We start from the raw sequence: 22,107 nt of genomic DNA, 5'->3' as shown, positions 1-22,107 counted from the left end.
GCTCAAAAGACTTCTGTAAAGGAAGATTTCCATTGATAAAGTTTTTAAAAAATTTCCTTGATGCTACACAATTATAACTCAAAGGTATATATATCTTTGAATACGATTTCCCAGCCAAAAATTATAATGATATTAAATGATTTAATGTTGATTTTTAGACATTTTTTTTCAGTTTAATTTTTTTTTTGTTTTTTGTTTTTTGTTTTTTTTTTTTTTTGGTTTTTTTGTTTTTTGTTTTTAGCATAATTTATGTACTTCATAATGCATTCAATCCATTTTCCAATAAAAATTAAAAGGTTATAAATGATGCAAGTTTTAATCTGAACTAACGTAACGTTAAAATTATAATGTTAAGATATCAGTCCTCAGTGAGAGAAGCAGTTGTTCAATTTTTTAATTCTGCAGCATGCATTTTGTTTTAAATAAGAATATTAAATTGGCACACTGAAATTCATTGAAAGTTTTTTGTTCTTTTTTTTCTAGGTACTCTGTTCTTCTTTCAACAAATTGCTATTTTGAGACTCCGTTATCATCTCCGTATTGGCAATGTCAAGCTCTCAATATAGACTACGTGAGTGTGAATCTTCAACATGTACTGAACACACTGAATATATCTGTGAGACATGTCCACGTGCAATTTGTTTCAAATGCGCAGAGAGCCATGTTAACGATCTCAAAACGATAGATCATAAAATTGTAACTTACCGGAGTAAATATGAATATACCCCATCACAAGAAAACTGTGCAAAACATTTTGGCAGTGTTTATGAAATGTACTGTACATTTTGTGAACTCCCCGTCTGTTTCAAATGTACCGAACATGAAAATCATATGCTAGTTGACATACAAAAACAATATGAAACAAAGCGACAACAATATGAAAAAAGCATTGACAGCATCAGAAAAGAAATTCTCTATTCCGAACGTTTTCTTTTATCAGACATAAAAGATGATATCAAAAGATGCCACACGACGTTTTCTCTGTATCGATCAAAGATGTTGATTAAGGCCCAGAGAGTAAAGGACTATATGTTATCTGGTTTTCACTTCAAATACAGATGTCTTGGTCATCTTGCACACATACAGATATATGAAGACAATGTGACACAATCGTCAGCAGTGAAATTCCTGTCTTCGGTCAAGAAACCGTGTCCTCTCTTTAAACGGTGCAGTCCTTATTTTGCATATTGCAGCCAACTTGTCGTGACGAAGTGTCTCATAGATAAAGATGTGATAGATTTTCTAAGTTTGGTTCAATCCAAAGAAAGAGAAATTCGAAAAGTTATAAAAGAGAGTCTATTGAAACTAATGCCTAATTGCCCTGAGCTATATGAAACAATGACAGTAACATGTGTTTTGCATTGTCGCCATATCTCATTTGTGACATCAGACCAGTTCTGGATTAGTGATAAAAAATGCAATCTTAGCTTGACAAACAAAATGGGTGATATTCTATGTGAACTGACGGATGTATGTAGTGGTGTTGGATTCCACACAGTGAACGATGAAAATGAATTACTTTATATAGATACAAAGAATAACATTAATAAACTTTCAACAGATTTAAAAGGACACACAATCTTTATACAGACAAGTGATAGAACATGGGTATTTTTATGCTTGTATTGGTCCTCGTTAACAGAAGAATTACTTGTTGGAATGCGTGGACAGCTAAAGGATACATTCAAAGTCACCCGGTACAGTCGATATGGACAACTGAAAAACACAATACAATACAATGACACAAAACTGAAATTGTGCCTATACCCTCGCTTTTTAACAGTAAACAACAATTTGGATGTTGTTGTGTCGGGGCCAGGTGCCGTTTTGGTGACAGATCATCGAGGAAACCATCGCTTCTCTTACACGGGACACCCTTCAGCATCAGCATTTTTACCACAAGGGTTGTGTACCGATGCTTTGTCTCATATTCTAGTTTGTGAAACAAAAACCCACACAGTTCAGCTGATAGACGTGGATGGCAAGTTTTTGTTTCATCTTCTCATTAGACCCTCGGGAATATTTTATCCATACAACTTGAGATATGATGCCAAAACGCATCGTCTCTGGGTTATGTCATTTAATAAAATATATGTCTACAGGTATTTGACGCAAAAGGACATCTTGGCAGGTAAGTTTTTATGCTGATGTCTACGGTAAAAATATATTTCGAATGAATACATGGGATTTACTCTATGTATTTCTTCCCTGAACATTTTAAATTCTATAGTGAGCTATAATTTGAAAGTTTAAGAAAATTGAAACCATATTATGTGTGAAAAGGATTATGATTCTAATGACGTTATAGATTAGAGATAGTGTCATTACTTTAACGTTATGTCAATGTCCCGAGACAGTTAATGGTTTACACAAAATGATTTAGGGTTTCACATGAAATGCTTTAAGGTTTACACGTAACGCTAAATAATTAATAGAAAGCAGTTCTAGCAGGAAAATCACAATCTCTTTTGGTGTAGTAGTACGATTCAGGATCTGAAGGTTCACTTTGGCAAACTACAAACTCTGTTCCAAACTTCTTTTGTAGGTACATGTATTGTATAATAACAGAAACATAAACTCGTATCGTTTGATAAACTGTCATGTAAATCAAAACAAGTAAACATGTGTATTAGTAAATTAAAAAATTAAACATACAATTTAAAATATTGTTATAGACTCTACTGAACATGTATAACGTTTGTAGATAAAACTTCCGACAATACTAATGAAACGAACGCCCATGATCAAATCCAAGTTTCATCGACAGTAAAACCACAAGAAGAAAAAGGTAGTCTGAATGTGTTTAAACCTCCAAAACTTCATCATACGTTTTCAGTTGATGGTGCTGTTAGATGTATACACATTTCTTTTGTGAAACCAGAAAATGCTTGGATCAGTGATGATAAAGATAACATAATCTTTACAAACTCAAAAGGTGACAACCTACATCATGTGAAGCGCAAAAGTCGAAATCATGGAATACACACTGTAAACAGCGACAGTGAATTGATATATATCGATGATGAAAACAATATTAAAAAACTGTTAAAAGATAAGAAAGCTACCATGATATTTCTAGCAAATAATTCTAAGTGGCGACTGCTGTGTATTTACTGGTCTGAACCCACTGACAGTTTACTAGTCGGGATGAGCCACAAACCCCTAAGGTACCAAAAGAGGGAACCAAACATACAAGATATCCAGGGGCTGAAAATATACAAAAAGTCAGTAGTGTGCAGCAATGTTACCCGGTACAACAAAATTGGAGAGAAAATTCAAACAATCCAATACGACAAAACAGGACAAGAAATGTATAGACATCCTCTTTATATCACAGAAAACAACAATGGGGACGTTGTGGTATCTGATAACGAGGAAGCTATCGTTGTGACAGATAGTAGAGGAATTTATTGTTTCACGTACACAGGTCACCCATCAGGGTCGGAACTATCTGCTCGTGGGGTTTGCACGGACTCTCTGTCTAACATCCTAATAGTTGACACTAAAACCAAAACAGTGCATATGATAAACCAACACGGGAAATTTCTGGGGTATTTGCTAAAAGATTTACAAGAGATAGAAAACGTATCCTGTCTGTGTTATGATGTCACCGCTTCTCGACTCTGGGTAGGATCATGGACGAACAACAAAGTGACTGTCTATAGACATATAGACCAAACTGATGCTCTTACCGGTAAGTTTGTTAAATTTTGGTTCAGCAATACTTTAGTTTCTGAGGCTTTGCAAACGAAAAATATAACTTAGATACAATCCCTTGAATTTATCAATAATTTCAAGATAACAAAATGATGCCATAGAATAGGATAATTCTTCTGCCGACCGATCCTATTTTAAAAGAATTTAAGTCAAGATGTTTTAATCATTATATTATTTTGTTAATTCTCTGAATATTTGACAGATTCTCACAAAATAGCAATTTTACCCATCGTTAGTAAAATCTTTTTTAAAGATTCATAATGCTTATGGTAATTTTTTTTTTTTTTTTGCTTTGTAACAATGTAAGTCACTGTAGCTGATATCTGTATGAATCGGGAAGAATGATATATATTTCTTTAAAATATATGCACCCTTTTTTAAGTTCTAGTTAAATGTAAATTGAATCCCTTTTACCACTTGATTAAGAGTATAAATCACCAAATATTGAAACCCTTAAGTATACGGACTTCCAAGCAAAGTTTTCTCTCTTTTTTTGGCATTTATGTTACTTAAATTGTGTGATACTTATTCAATATAGGTCAAAATACTTATACTCAGTTGCGCTGGATATGAGATTTTTTTTAGATAATGCAATAAAGTTAAGATAAATTGTTCTTTTTTTAGTTGAATTTCAAGCTGTACAAAATAGGTGTTTTGGTCAAAATGGGAAAGGTCAATGGGGTTTTTTTCTCCACAAACAATGACCAATATCAAGTGAGAATGTAAATTCAATGAAATACAATAATCAAGATATTTTAATTGTAATGTCACTGAGTGTAGTTGTAGTACGACATTTAAACGGACATATTAAAAAAAATAATTATCCTGAACTTATTATAAGTACTCCTAAATATTTTTCAGGGATTCTTTGTATATATAATATTTGCTAAAAACATAATACTAATATCTATACAATATATGTGGTAATTGTATATCAATTAGATTAAAAGCAGCCACAATGCAGGAATTATTTCAGTTTAGATTTTGTTTGGTTCATTCAAGACCTTAGCTTTATCATGTTTTTCTTTTATTTAATTACCTAATTACTCTTAATCAGGTTCATATTTTTAAGAGAATTAAAGGAAAGCGCTTAAAAAAAATGATTGTGTTAAAATTTGGAATTATAATGGTTCACTTTTTATAACTGTGTCTTTGTAGATGAAGCTCAAAGTTGTTTAGATGAAGATACCTTGGGCAGCTGCTCCCGGACAAATCCAACGTTTTAGATATTTTGGATACAGATGGAGTTTTTCAGCATAAAATTCCAGCTATAATGTAGCTATAACCGATAGACGTTACAATTTATATGGACTCCAAAGGTGGCGTTTCTAGATGTCAAACTTATGGTAAAACAATGCTAGCACAAAATCATTATAATGTATATTGAATTTTTTTTTATTTTTTCTTTTATTTTAATTGATTTCTTTTCATATTCATAATATGCATATCACGTCCATATCAATTAAAATTATTGTTTTTTGAATAAAACGTTTTGTATTAAATGTTTTGTGCTTGTTTTTTTCTTTTATTTTATTTTTGTTGATTTTCTCCATTTTTACCTTTGTTGTAGACCAATCACATATAGGGAATGTTATGAGGTAATGACGCGTTTGGTTTCTAGATATTTTTATTTGACGCGCTGCGCACCAATATATGAATTAATGTATTTTTAAAGTATATCATTTCAACAATGGTTGATTAAACAACAAAACGTCAATACGAACTACATGTATAGATTTAATGTACTTTTAAATTTTTTTGGAAAAAATGTATAAAACAGTTGTTGCAATTTATTATGCAGCAGTTTAATAATCATACATTGTGTATATTTTATATGAAGGCCTTGGTTAACGTTAACTGGGTTGATATGATATTTTTACATTTTTTCTCGTTTAAATCACCTTTGTCAAAAGTATTACTGTAAAACGGACGGGTTTTGAAATTTTATCCTGGTGTCTATGTCCCTAGAAAAGAGCTTATAAATTGTTGTTTGTTTTACCTTTATTAAACTATTTTGAACATTTTTTTTCCATTCTAAAACCTTTTTCCAATTCATATATCTTAAAATTGTGTTATAAAAGTATTTTTTTATTTCTCTACCCCCCCCAAAAAAAAAAAATACATGTTTATATTATCACAATCATGATGAAAGATATTTGATATTTCATTAGAGAAGCCACAATAGTCATGTTTGAATTGTAACGTTTTGGGTTGTTTTTTTTAAATTAGTAACCAAGATATTGTCAAGTAAAGTGTATTTGAATTCCTTAAGACGTTATTTCATATATTTTTACACTGTTTGTGTTGACACTCTTTTTTTAAAGAATAACTTAAAATTATACAACATGACTGACGTTTTTCATACTAATACCATGATTAATCACCTAATTGTTTACGGAGTTTTCCGGTTTTTCCTCGATTACAACAAAGAGCACACGGCGGGTGTGACCTGTCAGCAGAGGATGCTAACTTCTCCATGGTACCTGATCCTACCTATATCTTTTTAGAGGTCCGTGTTGCTCTGCTTTGAATTTGCATTTCGTTTTATGAATTTTTGAGATGGTTGACAGTTTGTTATTGTCAATTTTTCATCTGTATTAAAATTTACATTGTTTTCTCGGTAGCACAGTTGAAACCAATGTGATATTTGAATGCGTTAACGAATTCAGTTCTAGTGAAAACACAGCAATTCATATAAAACAAAACAATATTTTCCAAACTATATTTTTATTTGTTTCATATTTACACAATTATTGGATCTTATAGACGAAATGTCTGAAAAAATCATGAAATGATTTAACCACACCATAGTAACTAAATATATATTTAACGTTCAAATATAACTATTTATCCTTTCTTTAAATCATGTCTGACCATTGTAATGAAACAAATCGTTTTTGTATTTAAAGATGTTTCCTTGGTAAAGGAGGTCATATTGAGTTTTTTTTTTTATTTTGCCGTAATTGTTATTGAATGTGTTAATTCATAGTGTTTTAGAAAAAAAACTTACAATTAACATAAACTTAAATGTTTTCTTATTAATGTGTGTTTTTGTTTTGTTTTTTGTGTTTGATAAGAAATGTACTTACATTTTCAATCTTTTATAAAAGACCCATTAACTTTTTTTTTTGAAATATAGCTTATTAAAGGTAAAATTGTATAGTTCTTTTTAAAACCGTTAACTGTAACATAAATGAATTGTTAGAGGAACCAGATAATGTACTACTGTGGTTTTATAAACATGCAACGATATTCGTGGATAAAGTGAAAATCATGGTTTTAAGGATGCGTAAATTCATGGTCAATGACCCTATCAATTCAAACTGTGAGTAAAAATTACACTGCAATGAACATACAATTTAATGGATAAACAAAACACCGAAATCCACGAAAATTGGTATTCAACAAATAATGATGACACCACGGTATTTTCTGATTAATGTTATTTTTAAAAAAAACTTTAAAGATCTCACTTCCAAATAATCCCACATTTATTTTTAGTTTTTCTGTATAGGTTACAAAGTTTTTGTCTCTGGAAATAAAACGACTTATAACACATTCGAAGTTTATTTTATTATCTTTATAGCAAAAGCTGCACAAGAACAGTTTTTAGATTTTTATGATATGATAAAGGAAATAAGGACTACTGTGTTTTGTTGGCTTGATCATCATAAAATTGTTTTCTCGGTGCAAAAAGGTTGACGCTGGCCTAAAATTTCATTGGAATGTCATACATTAAGCTTCCAAAAGTAATATATTATCGCCGTTTTATTTGATTCATAAAACACAGCCGTCTTCACACACCGAGATTCAAAAAAACATATACGTTTACGTCTACGAAAAAAGACGTTTTTTTAAACTCAGTACTGTTTTTACGTCAATTTGAAAATTATCGAAATTATTTATTGAATTGTAAATACATTTCTGCAATTTAGGGTCTTTAATATACATTAACAGAACAAATCTATGTTCTTCTAAATTATTAAATAACAAAGATGATAAACTTAATGTAATTTTCCGTTCTAAAGTGCAAATAGAATTGCCGTTAACTAATTAGCTTAGGCAGTGGGGTGTGTGAAAACATGAATTAAAAATAAATATTGTTTACACATTGAATCTTGCAACAACAAAAATACAGTTTGAAATCCACGTGTACATAATCATTAACCCAAGTATTTGAACGTAATAACAAAAGAATTTGATATTTACATCAACTTTTTAACAAAAACATCAACATACAAAAAATAATCTTAGGAACCTGTATCAAAGAAGTTACAAATGTTTCTCAAACACTTGTGATCTCGATTGTCTTGATATCGTGAACTTTAGTCATCGTTTTACAACTTTCCAATAGATATGTACACGTAATTAGAATTATAAGGACAATTGATACTTGTGTTAGCCCTATGATTCCAATCATCATTGTAGTTGTATCTAGTTTAATATACTTTTGCTCAGAATGTCCTATTCCTTTAATACCTAAAATGCAAAGAGAAAATAGAATTATGTTCATATCATATTATCAGCATGTCAGTATTTCCCACTAGAATTGTATGATCTTTATTATAATGCCGGTCTGTGTTACTGTTTATCTGCCTTTTTAAATTAGTTTATGCAGCTTCACCTCACGTTAAATTTATCTAAAAATAGTTGTCATTCTTATCGTGTATTATGCTCAATCATGAGGACAAAACTTGCAATAAACGTTTCTACATGCTCATATTTTTCCAAACGTGTTTCTTTTATATAAACAATTTAATTTTGAAGTTTAAGCTGTTTGGTATTGTTTTATCTTTACACGCAATGCGCTGCTCCCTCATAAGCAGTAAACAAAATCGTTTATGAAAATTGCGATTGGATGATTAAAGGCATTATCAAAGGTGAATTTCCGACTGTGTACTTCTCGCATTGGTCAACATTTTAATGAACTACGAACTATTCTCGTATTATGCAACTACAGAATGATGGGAGATGATCGTACATACTGGCCGTGGTTTGCAACGATGAAGCATGTAATATTAATAAAATTTTAAAAATCACAAATCGCAATCGATTAAATAAATAATTGCTATCAATATGACGATATAATAAGCAGTATGTTATTATATCACACAAAAGAAGTGCCTCTTTTTAAATCTATGCCTTGCTTAAACTTTAATATATACTGGCGTAATACCTCTTCTAAGTGAATATATCTTCAATTTTACTCTAATAATTACTGTTGATGATATCGCTAATGTCGGAAAATCATATAATCGGAGTCCAATGTAAAGAATACACGTATCGAAAAAAATACGTATGACTTATACCCAATATTCAGCTAGTTGATAAATGGCAAATATTTGAATCATATAAACGAAAACTCTAGAAAAGTGATGTTATGAATGTTTGCTTTGTTTTTGTTATTACAAATGCTGTTGTGTTGTTGATTTTTTTTTTTACAAAATTGACAATGTCGAGAGGGTTTCCGGTAAATAGTAACAATATTTAATTAAAACGATTAATGATAGGATTGAGTCAGATTCTATCGTGATACCATTAAAAATGAACCGATAGCCGCTTACACTTCTTCTATTAAACTACTTCTCATGAAGCTTGGGGAAGTGTCACACCTTTTGATTGTTTATTAACTAAAGGTAAACTTTTGATATATTTATAAGAGTCAAGTGATACTAAGGATCAATAGCATTAATGAGCGGCCCGATTGTAACTTACAAAGATGATTTAATATGTATTACGGTGCGACCGTTGGGGCGAACGCAGCATGTGATAAAACTGAAAATGAATTATGATAAAACAATAAAAATAAAAGTAACGACATAGTAAATGAATTTGAATGCAGAATGAAATAAAAATGCCTATTTTTTCCAGTAAATTTTCATTATTCATAATTCATAAGATTTTGTTATCTATTTATATATAGAATTTATCTCGGATAAAATGTTGTTGAATAATAAAGATTTTAACATAATGTACATTACAGTTTATTTCCTCTTTTCTTGCAGCAGACATTTTTCTTAAACTTACATAAACAAAATTTACTTATCACAGAGTCCCCCTCCCCCGTTTTAAAAAAAATAAAATTTATGTATAAAAAAAAAAATGCTGATCATATAAGGAAAATGGATCCCCCGGGAGCATGTAAGAAATGGAAGTGAAATTAAAGACACTATTGAGCAGCTAAAGAGCTAAAGGCGTACTACGCACTCCAAATTCTTCACCCGGATTAGAAATTTCCTGATTTTGAGATCTTCTTTTTCTTTTTGCTTGCGAAGATTTTTTGAATGATGTTGCCACGCTCCCTTTTAAAAATTACCGTAAATATAGTGAATAAAAATGTGAGCATTCATCCAAACGAGAGCAAGTTACAACTGTTTCCTATCGTTGAAGAAATGTCCCCATTCGTTAGCTCTGCAAGATTTTGAGAAGATTTTGGTATTTATATTTCAGCAGATTTACAATAACTACTATAGTCTGTCCCAAGATATTTATGCAGCACATTTGGATGATTTTTTAAAAAAAAAATACACATACCTGTGAAAGAAGTGCACTTGTAATAGTTGAAAGGGATACTTTCCAACATAATTTCATTGACACATTATCAACTGTCACTCAGAAAAATTCACAGGAACGAAAACAGATTCCTAACGGAGATTTATAATGGGGAATGTTTACATCTTTACTCCATTCGGAATACACTCGGAATACATCGCGCAATTTCTCAATGTTATCATCCGGGCTTGCTACAATACAAAATCTCCGTAGATATTACATTTTTTAGCATTGCATTGAAACCTGATACGCTAACAGGGGCGTTTCGACTGAGAAATCTTGGAAATTTTTTATACTTTTGAATGAACATCGTTTGAACCATGAGGTATTTATAAATATCAAGCAATTAAGCAAAATGTGAATCCAAGATATCTTTGGACAGACTATAGAGTAAGTTCCCCTTATTGTGACGTCAAAGTTCACGTCAGTCAAGTGTCGTCTGTCTCTTTGAAAATACCCTGAAAAAAAACTACGCAAAATATACTGTTTTGTTTACTTAAAAGCATTGTGTTCTTGAAACTACATAATTTATCTATTTCTCAAAAGTTTTACTTTGATTCTCGCAGATGGTATCCAGTGTAGTGAGATTGACCGACATTGAGGAATTGCATTGTGGGTGAAAATTTACTGACGCCGAAAAATTATGTCGGATCAATGTGTAAGAAAACCATTGTGACGTCACTCGAAAGGACAATAACTCCGTTAGTCTTATGTAATGGAATTTACGTTGTGTCAGCAGTATATTTACAATGCATGTACAAAGTCTTTGATCTTGTTCTCGTGAGAGTGTGAAATGGGAAATTATAATTACAGGGAACTACTGGGACGATTAAAACAAGGCATTACTGGTCCGATTTACTGACGCCAAAAAAATCCGTTGAATGAATGTGCAAATAGTCCGAATTTTCTATTCACACACCCCTTGCTGGTAGAGCTCGCTTCCCGCCGGCGCTGCGCGCCGGCTAGCTGCGCTCGCTATAAATAAACTCATTTGCTTGTTATCAGTATTCAGCATTTTTTTCTTTTTGAAATAAACAATATTTTAAAAATGACCATTGTTTTTACTTTTAACAAACTCGGAGTTGTCTTAACCTACGTAGTCGCCAAAGGCAATAAATAAAACAAAGAAATGAGTGTTATATCATAATGCGTCAGTTCTCTCGTATTTTTCGGACATGGCAGCAACATGTTGAACTACCCAATCCTTAATACATGTTGAACTACCCAATCTTTAATGTATCTTATTATAATAGATTTACGTACAGGTTTTTTCCTGAACAGTATAGTTGAAATGTACTTGTTCCAAAATACCGATTTCGACAATATAAATTGTGTTTCAAGTTGAAAGTGAATTTATTTTCCCCCAAACTCTATAAAAATACTACAAAACTAATGCACAGACACACAAACAGACAGACAGACAGGATAATTACCATTTGATATCTTCTTTCTCACAGTTGATTGTTCAATTGTGGTATTCGTTCTGTTGATTCCAATCCTGACGTGAGATTCATGTGGATTCTCTTGAGAAGAAAATAATGTTTGTTTTACATGTGTGTTCTTGAAGTAAGACTACAAGTAGTCAAAAGAAATTTACATGGTATCATTGATTACAATTTATAATTTTTATTTCTTATAAAAAACGAAATATCTGAAAAAAGGGAAGGTAAAATACCTTTTGACTTTCTTTTGCAGCCTTTGACATGATCACAGTCTTTTTCAGTACAGTTACACGCTGACTGACAGTTCAATTCATTAAAAGGGAAAAAACACTTATCTTTGCAATCTATTTCTGCAGATCCTTCTTTGCAAACTTTAAATAAAATGAAAAAACTTAAACATTCAATCAAAATATCGGTATTTTTATCACATGAATAATCAACCATTTAAGTTTTCTTACTTGTACATGTTTTAAGGTTGTAATCCCATATAAATCCCGGGCAGCAAATTGTTCCATTGATGCTACAACATTAAAACAACATGAAATGTAAAAAAAAAAGAAAAAAAAAAAAAAAAAAAAAAAAAAAAAAAAAGATAATGCGATACAGAAATCAATGTGAATATTTAACAATGAAGAGATTTGGTTTTAAAACTTACTAGGAACACAAATATGTGGCATCCATATACGATATTTGAAAAACCATTAAGCATATTATTTTGAATGTGAAGATATTTTTCATTCTGTTTTTGATATACTTCAGTACTGAATTTTGGTCCATTTGTCCCGATACGTTAAAAAAAGTTAATTTACACGTTTGTTAAAAAAATTATCATCTAGATGATAACAATTTCCTCAAACCCAAATGGTTTTCTTCCTCATTTTTTTAAATTAATTTTATATCATTTATAAGTACGTCAAACTAAAGGGTTTTCCTTCCTCAATAATTTTAATAAATTTCATCTAAAAACCCATTATAATTGAACAACAGTACCTAAATCGTTTATTCATTCATTCATTCATTTATCTTTACTATCCTTTATTTGAGAGATTTTAAATGTACAGACATTCAATGAATCATGAGATCATAGTTTTCAAAAATGCAACAAATAAACAAATAACATAACAAACCAATAAACATACATTTATAACCATGTGATACATTAACAGTAAGGACCTCAAGAAAGGGGAAATATCATATCAAACGATGTGAGTTACAAAATACAAAATAAAGTTTAAATTTAAGGTAGTTAAACAATAGTTTAGTTACCCCTTCAATCAATTAGTCTGTTGTTGGAATTTAGTTTTTTAAGTTCCATTTCGTCTGGTGAGGAAACTACAGGTATGGGGTTTTTTTTTCAGTATAAAAACAATTTCGTTCCGAAAATTACAAAATTCTGATTTTAGGTGTACACAAGACAGTGAACTTCACCAATCTGTATCTCGCTAATGCCACACACGAGGCAACTGCGTTGGAAAACAAGATACGTCAATAACGTCGCGACTCACAAAGGATTGATTAACTTTTTATAATATTAACAACAATAAAAACAACTGCTTCAACATATAAATGGAATTGTACGTCGTACCATTTTAGCAGACAGAAAATGGTTCTTTTTTTTATATAGAAGAAAGCCCAAAGGGCTTTTTGGAAGATTTGATCACATACCAACCCGTATTCATATCCCGATTTACATCAAAAAGTGATATATTTTTTTTATTACGGGCCGCCAGCCATACATTAAGATATTGTGGCTGCGTTTCTGAGGGATAGTTATTTTTTCTATGGAATTAATATCATGCTTTTTTGTGAATTAAAAGTAAATTTGCATGTAGAAATATGTTTTACGCCTTTTAAAATTATGAAATATATATTTTTTTGTTTTATCGAAACGTAAAGTAGGCCAAACACTGTCGTGTTTGGCACGTTTTTTTCGAGACTAAATCTATTCGGAAAATTTCGGATTTTTTTATTCTTTTCAAATCAATGTATTGGGATCGGTATACTGGACATACTAAAGATCTGAAATACTAAAGACCTGAATGACATGAAATTTTATATAAATAATATATATTTGAATTTCTATGTTCTGCATCAAATAAAATGACTATATGCGTGTATAAATTATATTTCCATGTAAAATATGGTAGAAAAATATCTCGAAATGACATCCATACCAATTATTTACGCAAAAATGTGAAAGACCTGAAAAACTATAATGACTTGAAACTTTGAGCTGACCAGATTTATTTTTATTTTTTTAGAACCCCATGCAACTCAATAGCCATGATTAACTTTATAAAATGAAGTGTAGATGACATTTATAATTCCTATAGGAGAAAAATTATCCAGCTTATTTTTTACCTTTTAAATTGTGCAGTTTCTACTGGATGAGCATGATCTTACATGTACCTTTAAAATAATCAATTTTTTCATTATGTGGTCCCTTTAAATCATAAAAACTAATGCATTAGGTTTATAATTTGATATAATACAACAACAACAAAATGGTTTGAGATACAGAATCTCCAAGAGAATAATAACGAGTTGAACTTTGATTTGAATAATGTACAAATCAATGTGCTCCCATTACTTCATAAAATGACAATGGTCATACAATTACCGTTAGAAATGCTTACAGTAACGAACTCGATTCTTAATGATAATAGTAAAATGTTAAACTTCGAAACAAGTTGCTGAAAATATATTAAAATTTACCATCAAAGTTAGTTCTACCTACTCGTTATGTTCTTCTTTGTGGTGTGTTTTTCTTAAGTATAAACAATTATGATGATTCAAACATTAATTATATTTCTTGCGGCCCATTTGACGATTCAATATGTTTTCTTGTTTACATTTGTTCAAATTATGGCGATAACATTGATCTATTCTTTCTTTTCTGTGATGCCATAGAAAACCGCTTCGATTAAGATGACGGAACTAAAAATGGTTCAACAACGTTGCAAGTATTTGATTAACAAAATAATGAAAACAATATGACAATGCTTCGACAGGACAACACGTTTTTATTATAATAAAAAAAAACAGTAAAGAAAATTCACCAGTACAATTGAAAAATGAGTTGAAGCTCGGTGGAATAATACTACCTCTGTTGAAGTCAAAGAGAGGTTGGAAATTTGAAAACAAAGGCGATTGAAAATGTATTAACATTATACACAAAAGGTTTGTGATATTGTGTTGCGAGTTTGATCGGGATTTGTTTGAAATAACAGACATGAATTATGACTAAGTTTTAACTACTTCTACAAATTGCGAATATCATTTTCAGTGACGCTTTTTTACGATGCAGATCCATACACATCATCATATGTGAATCCTAAGTCTCGATCATTTGTCCCCGCAATTGATCTTATAAAATGAAAAAAATGAATAAAATTTGATTTTATTAAATTTAAAATACTTTTGTTCTTTATGCCTTAATTATTTGTTTTCATTACAATGTAAAGTGTGTTCTAACGTAAGTCGGTTCGTTTGCGTACATAGAAAAAGTAGTGGGGGACTTCCGGTTCCGCAAATGAAGGGGTAGGACGTGTCGCCACTGGTCTCTGGTGAGTCGTTTTTTATTGAACGTTATTAATAAGTACCCCGGAAAAAAGAACGTTTTTGTGACAACTACTAACTCAAAGAAACTCACAAAACCAAAAAAAAATTAATTCAGTGCTTTTCTTGAGCTCTATACCAGATATACAGGTTTAGTTCCGCCATTCCTTCCACGTGAACAATGGCGAGCGATAATAAAAACTTCACCCGTCACATTTGAGTAAGCACAATTATTTGTTTGGGTTATAGTATTGTGTCCTTTATACTTTATTCTATGAACTACTTTAACATGCCCATTGATGTATACATGCACATGCAGATATGTATTGTAAGATGGGGTGACTTCATTCATTCTTCAACACCGGGGACTGGGGGTTAAGGGAAAGTGTGATTTTTGCATGGTACAGGAATCGGAAATAATGGGGAGGGAAATTTTGTTATTTAAAGAAAAGCATCAAACTATGCATGACTGCATGTACAACTCATTTTTACATTGTAGTACGATGATCCGCAGGTCTCTTGTATATCTTTTTTTACACTGTAGACATGAGTACTATTAAGATTGGTTGTCTGAATTGTCGGGGTTTGGCGTCAGATCACATAAAACGACGAGATTTTTTTTCAAAATGTCAAAATAAATATGATATTACTTTCCTTGTCGATACCCATAGTTCACCAGAAGTCGAACAATGTTGGGCTATAAGGCATGTTTTAACTCTTACTCGAGCAGTAGCAGGGGTGTTGCTATTATGTTAAAAATTCTTCTCAAATTGATGTTCTCGATGTTTTGAAAGATGAATCGGGTAATTTTTTAATTCTTAATATAAAATATTTCAATATCAAGCACTCATTAGTTGTGCTATATGGTCCAAATGAAGACACACCTGGATTTCTTGAGATTATTTCCAAACACATTGAAACGCTCGGGAATGAGTCTGTAGTTATTGGGGGAGATTTTAATGTACCGCTCGACTACTCCCGTGATACAAAACTATATGAGAAAGAATAATCAAAAAGCAAGAGAGAGATTACTACAGATGATTTCTGAGCACGACCTTGTAGATATGTGGAGAGAGCGTAATCCATCTGTTTCACGCTTCACCTGGCATGGCCCTCAGAGTAAACAGGCCCGACTTGACTACTTCCTTGTCTCCTCGTCCCATCAGCTTTTTACTGTTAATGCAGATATTGGGTATGCGTACCGATCTGATCACTCCCCTGTAGAAGTTTCTTTTAAGTAAGAAGATCAACCACGCGGAAAAGGTAGTTGGAAATTTAACAACAGTTTTTAGTATGATAGGGAGTATTTGAAACTTATTAAACAATGTATAAATGACACTCTATCTAATCTATGAAACTTTCTCAGACAGTGAAATGATACAATACTCTGTTAACGACCAACTACTCTGGGAAACATTAAAACTTGCTTTAAAGGTCAAACTATATCGTATGCATCCTATCGGAAAAGGGGAAGTGAAAAACAGGAAAAAGTTTTGGAAACTCAATTAATTATATAGGGATGTAAACGCGGGAACGGTAGATAAAGAAAACATAGACAAAGTTGAAAATGAACTGAAAAATATACGAAATAAAAAAATACCGGGAATGATTATAATGGCAAAAGCCAGGTGGAATGTGGAAGGGGAGCGATCAACGAATATCTTTTTTAATTTAGAAAAAAGAAACTATATAGAGAAAATTATCACTAAATTAAGAGATCATGGTCAAGAATGCACGAACATTGAAAACATAATGAATATCCAAAAATCGTTTTACGAAAATCTCTACACATCACGAGACTGCGACATTCGCGATTAACACGTGCGCAATTTTTTCAACAAACAAAACCCGTAAATAAATACACTAGACAAAGACGAGGCTGAGTCTCTCGAGGGAATAATCACGAAAGATGAATGTTAATCAGCGCTTCGAAATCTCAAAAACGGAAAATCGCCTGGACTTGATGAATATACCGCGGAGTTTTATATTTTTTTTTTTTGGTCCGACTTGCCCGAAAGAGGGAAAACAAAAAGATTTATTAAAAATTGGCGTCCGATTTCACTTTTAAATGTCGATTATAAAATTGCATCTGCGTGTTTAGCAAATAGAATGAAACACATTCTAGATAAACTTATAAGCGAAACGCAAACCGGTTTTTAAAAAGGCCGTTCCATAGGAGAAAACACCACATTTATTTACGATTTAATTGAACGAGCGAACGCCGATAATATACCCGGATTACTTATTCTCTTAGACTTTGAGAAAGCGTTCGATTCTTTAGAGTGGAATATCATCGTAAATACATTAGAATTTTTTGGATTTGGTCCATCATTTATTCATTGGTTCACTATATTATACATGTACACGGATATATCATCCACAGTCTTAAATAATGGCTTTTATACTGATTTTTTTTCAGATTAGCAGAGGAGTTCGCCAAGGGGACCCACTTTTGCCCTATATTTTTATTTTAACGGTGGAACTTCTAAGCGCTTCAATTAAAAACAACACTAACATAAAAGGGATAAATGTAAATAACACCGAAGATTTAATCAGCCAATACGCAGACGACTCAGCATTAACGTTGGCTGATGATCCTGATAGTTTAAATGCCGCTCTTGACTGTATAGATACTTCTGTGCACTGTTCTGGTCTTAGAGCTAACTTTAATCAAATACAAGCATAATGGATTCGGGTAAAAAGGGGCTGTGGTAAGGAATACCAAACTAACCATCAGCTATATTGGAATCACGAAGGAAAATTCAAGCTGCTACATGTAGGTATCATATATGATTTACAAAAAGTTAATTTTACTGAAGATAATCTTACAGAAAAAATAGCTCTATGAAAAAACTGCTGCATGACTGGGCTTTTAGAAACCTTACAATTTTTGGTAAGATCACTGTTGTCAAATCACTTGCATTACCGATATTAGTACAGTGTTAATCTGTCCTACCGGACCCAAAAACAAAACAATTTGAAGAAATCCAAAAAATTATTTTTAATTTTATCTGGGAAGGTAAAATTGATAAAATCCGCCGAAATATTATGATTAATGACAAGCATAAGGGGGGGGGGTTGAAAGTTCCACATATTCTTTCTTTCGCAAAACGTCTTAAACTTACGTGGCTCAAAAAATGCTTAGATCCACAATGTAAATCCTCGTGGAAAATTTTAATAGCGGATAAACTCAAAAAGTGGGGATACTCAAATATATGGCAACTTCAGAGAGATGGCTTGTCGACTGCCATGCAAGTTTTTATTAATTTTTGGCAAAGCGTAATGCAAGCTTGGAGCGAAATTATGCAGCATCCTACCACAGCCCCATCAGAAATTCTAAAATTTTTAATTAATAAACAACGTTTTTGTAAATCTCATTGGATCAAAAAGGGGATATTCTTTATCAATGATCTTATCAATAACGACGGTAATTTTCTTTCTCTCGAAAACTTTCAAGACAAATTCAATGTTCATACTAATTTTTTTAATTATGATGGGTTAATATCAGCAATCTCAAAACATTGGAAAGAATTGATAAAGAATGTCCCGAGAGAAGAAATATCTGATGGCAATATTGAAAAATTAAAAAAAGGCGCAAAAGGTATCAAAACTTTTTTACCCTATGTTTTTATCATCTGTCGCCGAAACCCCTGTAAATGTAAAACACAAATGGGAAGAGAGAATGTCTATAGATATTGTAGAAAACGAATGGGAGCAATATTTTATTATTCCTCATAATGTCACAATGAACACAAAATTGATAAGTTTCCAATTTCAAATTTTACATAGAATTCTGTGCACTAACTCTCGTTTATATATATTCAAAATATTAGATACTGAAATGTGTTCATTTTGCCATGAAACTAAAGAGTCAATAAGTCATCTTTTTTATAGTTGTCATGTCATGTTGCCATGAAACTAAGGAGTCAATAAGTCATCTTTTTTATAGTTTTCTACATGCACGAAACATTTGGATTACAATACAGGAAAATTAAAGAACTTGAGCAATATTGATGTGTGTTTTAATGAACAAACAGTAATTTTTGGATGTAAACATGCCATCCCTGTATTGTATAGAGCACTTAATCTATTGATATTGTTAGCAAAAAGGTTTATTTATATTAAAAGATGTAAGTTTATTTTACCCTCTACAAAATCACTGTTCGAATACATTAAATGTTTTAGATATTTTGACATCTACTCTTCCTATTCATTGAACATACGAAAAGAAAATGAGGTCAAGGATAGTTGGCGGATCATCTCAAAAATATTAGCTACTTGAGTGTCCAATTTCATTCATCTGTTTATGTTACGATTGTACATGCATAGTTTGTGAATAAATTATCAAAAACAAAAAAAGAAAAAGAAGTGACCCAAATTATTCATGCACTACTTTGACCTCTTGACCCAGGCTGACGTTATGCAGGAATAACAGCGGCTTGCGTAAATACTGTAGTGTTATATGAAGGAAAATATGTTCAAGCCTAAATATATGTATATACCACAAATTAAATCTTACCCAGTTTTTCTTTCCCATTTAATATATTCGCTTCCGATTTTCTTTTTTAATTTCAAGCCAATTGTCACATTAGTGGAGAATACAATTATACGATCCGATGGTTTTACTCCATAACAATACAACAGTTAACAGTTTTGAATATTATATATAGATTTAAGAGTAGTGAAACAACGAATGTTCTAATATGTACGGTACTTGTGTTTACTTAAATTACTTAAATCTAAATTAGCAATAACATTTGGTTTTGTTTGCTCCGCTTATATCTAATCCACGATAAAGTCTTCCTTGAGCAGTAACATTTTGTTTTGCTCCGCTTGTATCTAAACCTACAATAAAGTCCTCATTAAGCAATGACATTTTGTTTTGCTCCGCTTGTATCTAAACTCACAATAAAGTCATATTTCCAAAAACGTTTTGTTTTCCCCTCTTGTATCTAATCCACAATAAAGTCATCTTTCCAATAACATTTTGTTTTTCCCCTCTTGTATCTAATCCACAAAAAAGTCCTGGTAATTTGATGTTTCTCTAGTTTATGTGTGTAGAGATCATGGTCAAGACAAACGAAACTGTTGATAGGCCAATTATTCCAAATATAACGGAGCGTATCTATTTGTTTTCTGTTAAATGTGTTCAATGTAACAATTTCTGATTCTGCTTTTTTTTTTAAAACGTGTATTGGAGTGTCAATCGTTCCAGAATGTGGGTTAAACTAAACTTCAGCTTCCTTTTCACAGAACAGTTGAATGTTGATTTAACATTTTCCTTATGATAAGGTTATTTTGTAATTTAGTTTTAATGCATGATATTGACAAAATTATGTCATTTCTGAAGACGTTGGACACTGAAAAGAATTTTTTGAATCTAAGTATATTATCACAATACCATAAGACCAAAATTTGTCAAATTGTACTTTGAGGAAACTGTGATAGAAACAGAATTAGGGACAATTTTTTTAAGAAATCCATAATATTGGACGGGTCGGCACAAGGTATTCTAAGGAAAACCCAGAGTGTGTCACTGTACATATATGTAACTTAATGATCAGTATCTTCACACTTGAAGATTTTTTTATAGAGGCCACAACCATAACTTTAATACGTTCATCGTAGTTTCAAACAAGGCTTAAGGAAAGATACAGAAAACAAAATTCTGCATTATCTTCAATCATTTATTAACAATTCATTTAAACATTATTTTTTCTAATTTAGTTCCTGATAGAATAATGATTTTTAAATACACTTAATTTGGTTTTAAGCATTAAAGATAAGTGTTCCGGAAAAAAGTTATCAATTATTATACCGTTAAATGATTAGATTGAAAACGCCGAAAAGATAAGTTTTAAGTGTTCATCATTGTTGAATTGCAATTTCCCTTAGCTAAAAAGGTATGTTAAACTAAATATTTAAAGCACAATGCAGGATAATCAATATATGATATGATAAAATCATACGACAATATTTGAATACTGATAACAAAATCAGGTGTACATGAGGATTACAACAGTCAGTATTCTGAAAGCGGAAAATTTGTCGTAAAATCGCATTAGTGACCATTACAAGTTGTTCACTGGAATACTTTCTGTCCGTTTCATGACTTGTTTTTATGATTTTTAAAGATTGTGTTTGGCCTACAATACATGAAGACCGCAAACTGTATAGATATCTATACACCTTGGACTGGTAAAGGTACATATAGTTCAAAACTGGAAATTTAAAAAATCAGGTAAGATACAACAATGAAAAAACGTTAATTTTCACGGCGTCGGTATCTCTCCACACGGAAGAAAAACTGTTTCAAAGATTACGAACGTTTGGCAATTGATCAAAATATTTTGAAGCATTAACTTCCGTATCGTTATTACAATTTTCTATTTACTAAAACATGTTTTCAAATAAAAAATCAATATACCTTATCTGATTTGAATCCGGGTGCAATGGTTCCTGCATATATCTACATATATAATGCCCTGAGCTAGATTTTCTGTTCAGAAAAATAAAATATTACCATCTATAACTATTAAGTAACGATAGTATTAAACAAATCATACATGTATAGAGTTTAGCAATGCTTAATGTGAACATAGAAACCTTGCATACTTTATTTTTTTTATTTTCTAAGGTCTTTAGAAACAGTTTTCTTCTTATTAAGCATGTAGTTGTAAAATTGTAAAAAAATGTAAGATGACTTAATTTTATTGATTTTGTATTTATTTATTAGATACTTACGATTTTTTATACGAATTACCAAAAATAAAAGTGAGGTGCCGGGAGATCGAATTAATTTTTTTTTTCTAATATATAATTGGGTTTTAATAATACA

The 22,107-nt window shown here is 31.3% G+C and overlaps 2 protein-coding genes across 2 annotated transcripts; one reads left to right on the top strand and one right to left on the bottom strand.

The window, feature by feature from the left end:
- Positions 1–546: 546 nt before the first annotated feature.
- On the top strand, positions 547–5,162 carry LOC128163843 (uncharacterized). The gene is made up of 3 exons (XM_052827512.1): positions 547–2,131; positions 2,705–3,694; positions 4,876–5,162. Exons 1-3 carry the CDS (start codon positions 547–549, stop codon positions 4,941–4,943), a joined length of 2,643 nt encoding a protein of 880 aa, XP_052683472.1. The 3' UTR covers positions 4,944–5,162.
- Positions 5,163–8,002: 2,840 nt separating this feature from the next.
- LOC128162529 (uncharacterized) lies at positions 8,003–12,514 on the bottom strand. Its single transcript, XM_052825762.1, has 5 exons — positions 12,367–12,514; positions 12,170–12,231; positions 11,945–12,082; positions 11,703–11,792; positions 8,003–8,196 (listed from the first exon to the last, which is right to left on the bottom strand). Exons 1-5 carry the CDS (start codon positions 12,486–12,488, stop codon positions 8,003–8,005), a joined length of 606 nt encoding a protein of 201 aa, XP_052681722.1. The 5' UTR covers positions 12,489–12,514.
- Positions 12,515–22,107: the final 9,593 nt, after the last annotated feature.

The sequence above is a fragment of the Crassostrea angulata genome, chromosome 9 (genome assembly GCF_025612915.1).
Source record: "Crassostrea angulata isolate pt1a10 chromosome 9, ASM2561291v2, whole genome shotgun sequence".
Lineage (NCBI taxonomy): Eukaryota > Metazoa > Mollusca > Bivalvia > Ostreida > Ostreidae > Magallana > Magallana angulata.
This window is presented reverse-complemented; position numbering and strand designations above follow the sequence as displayed.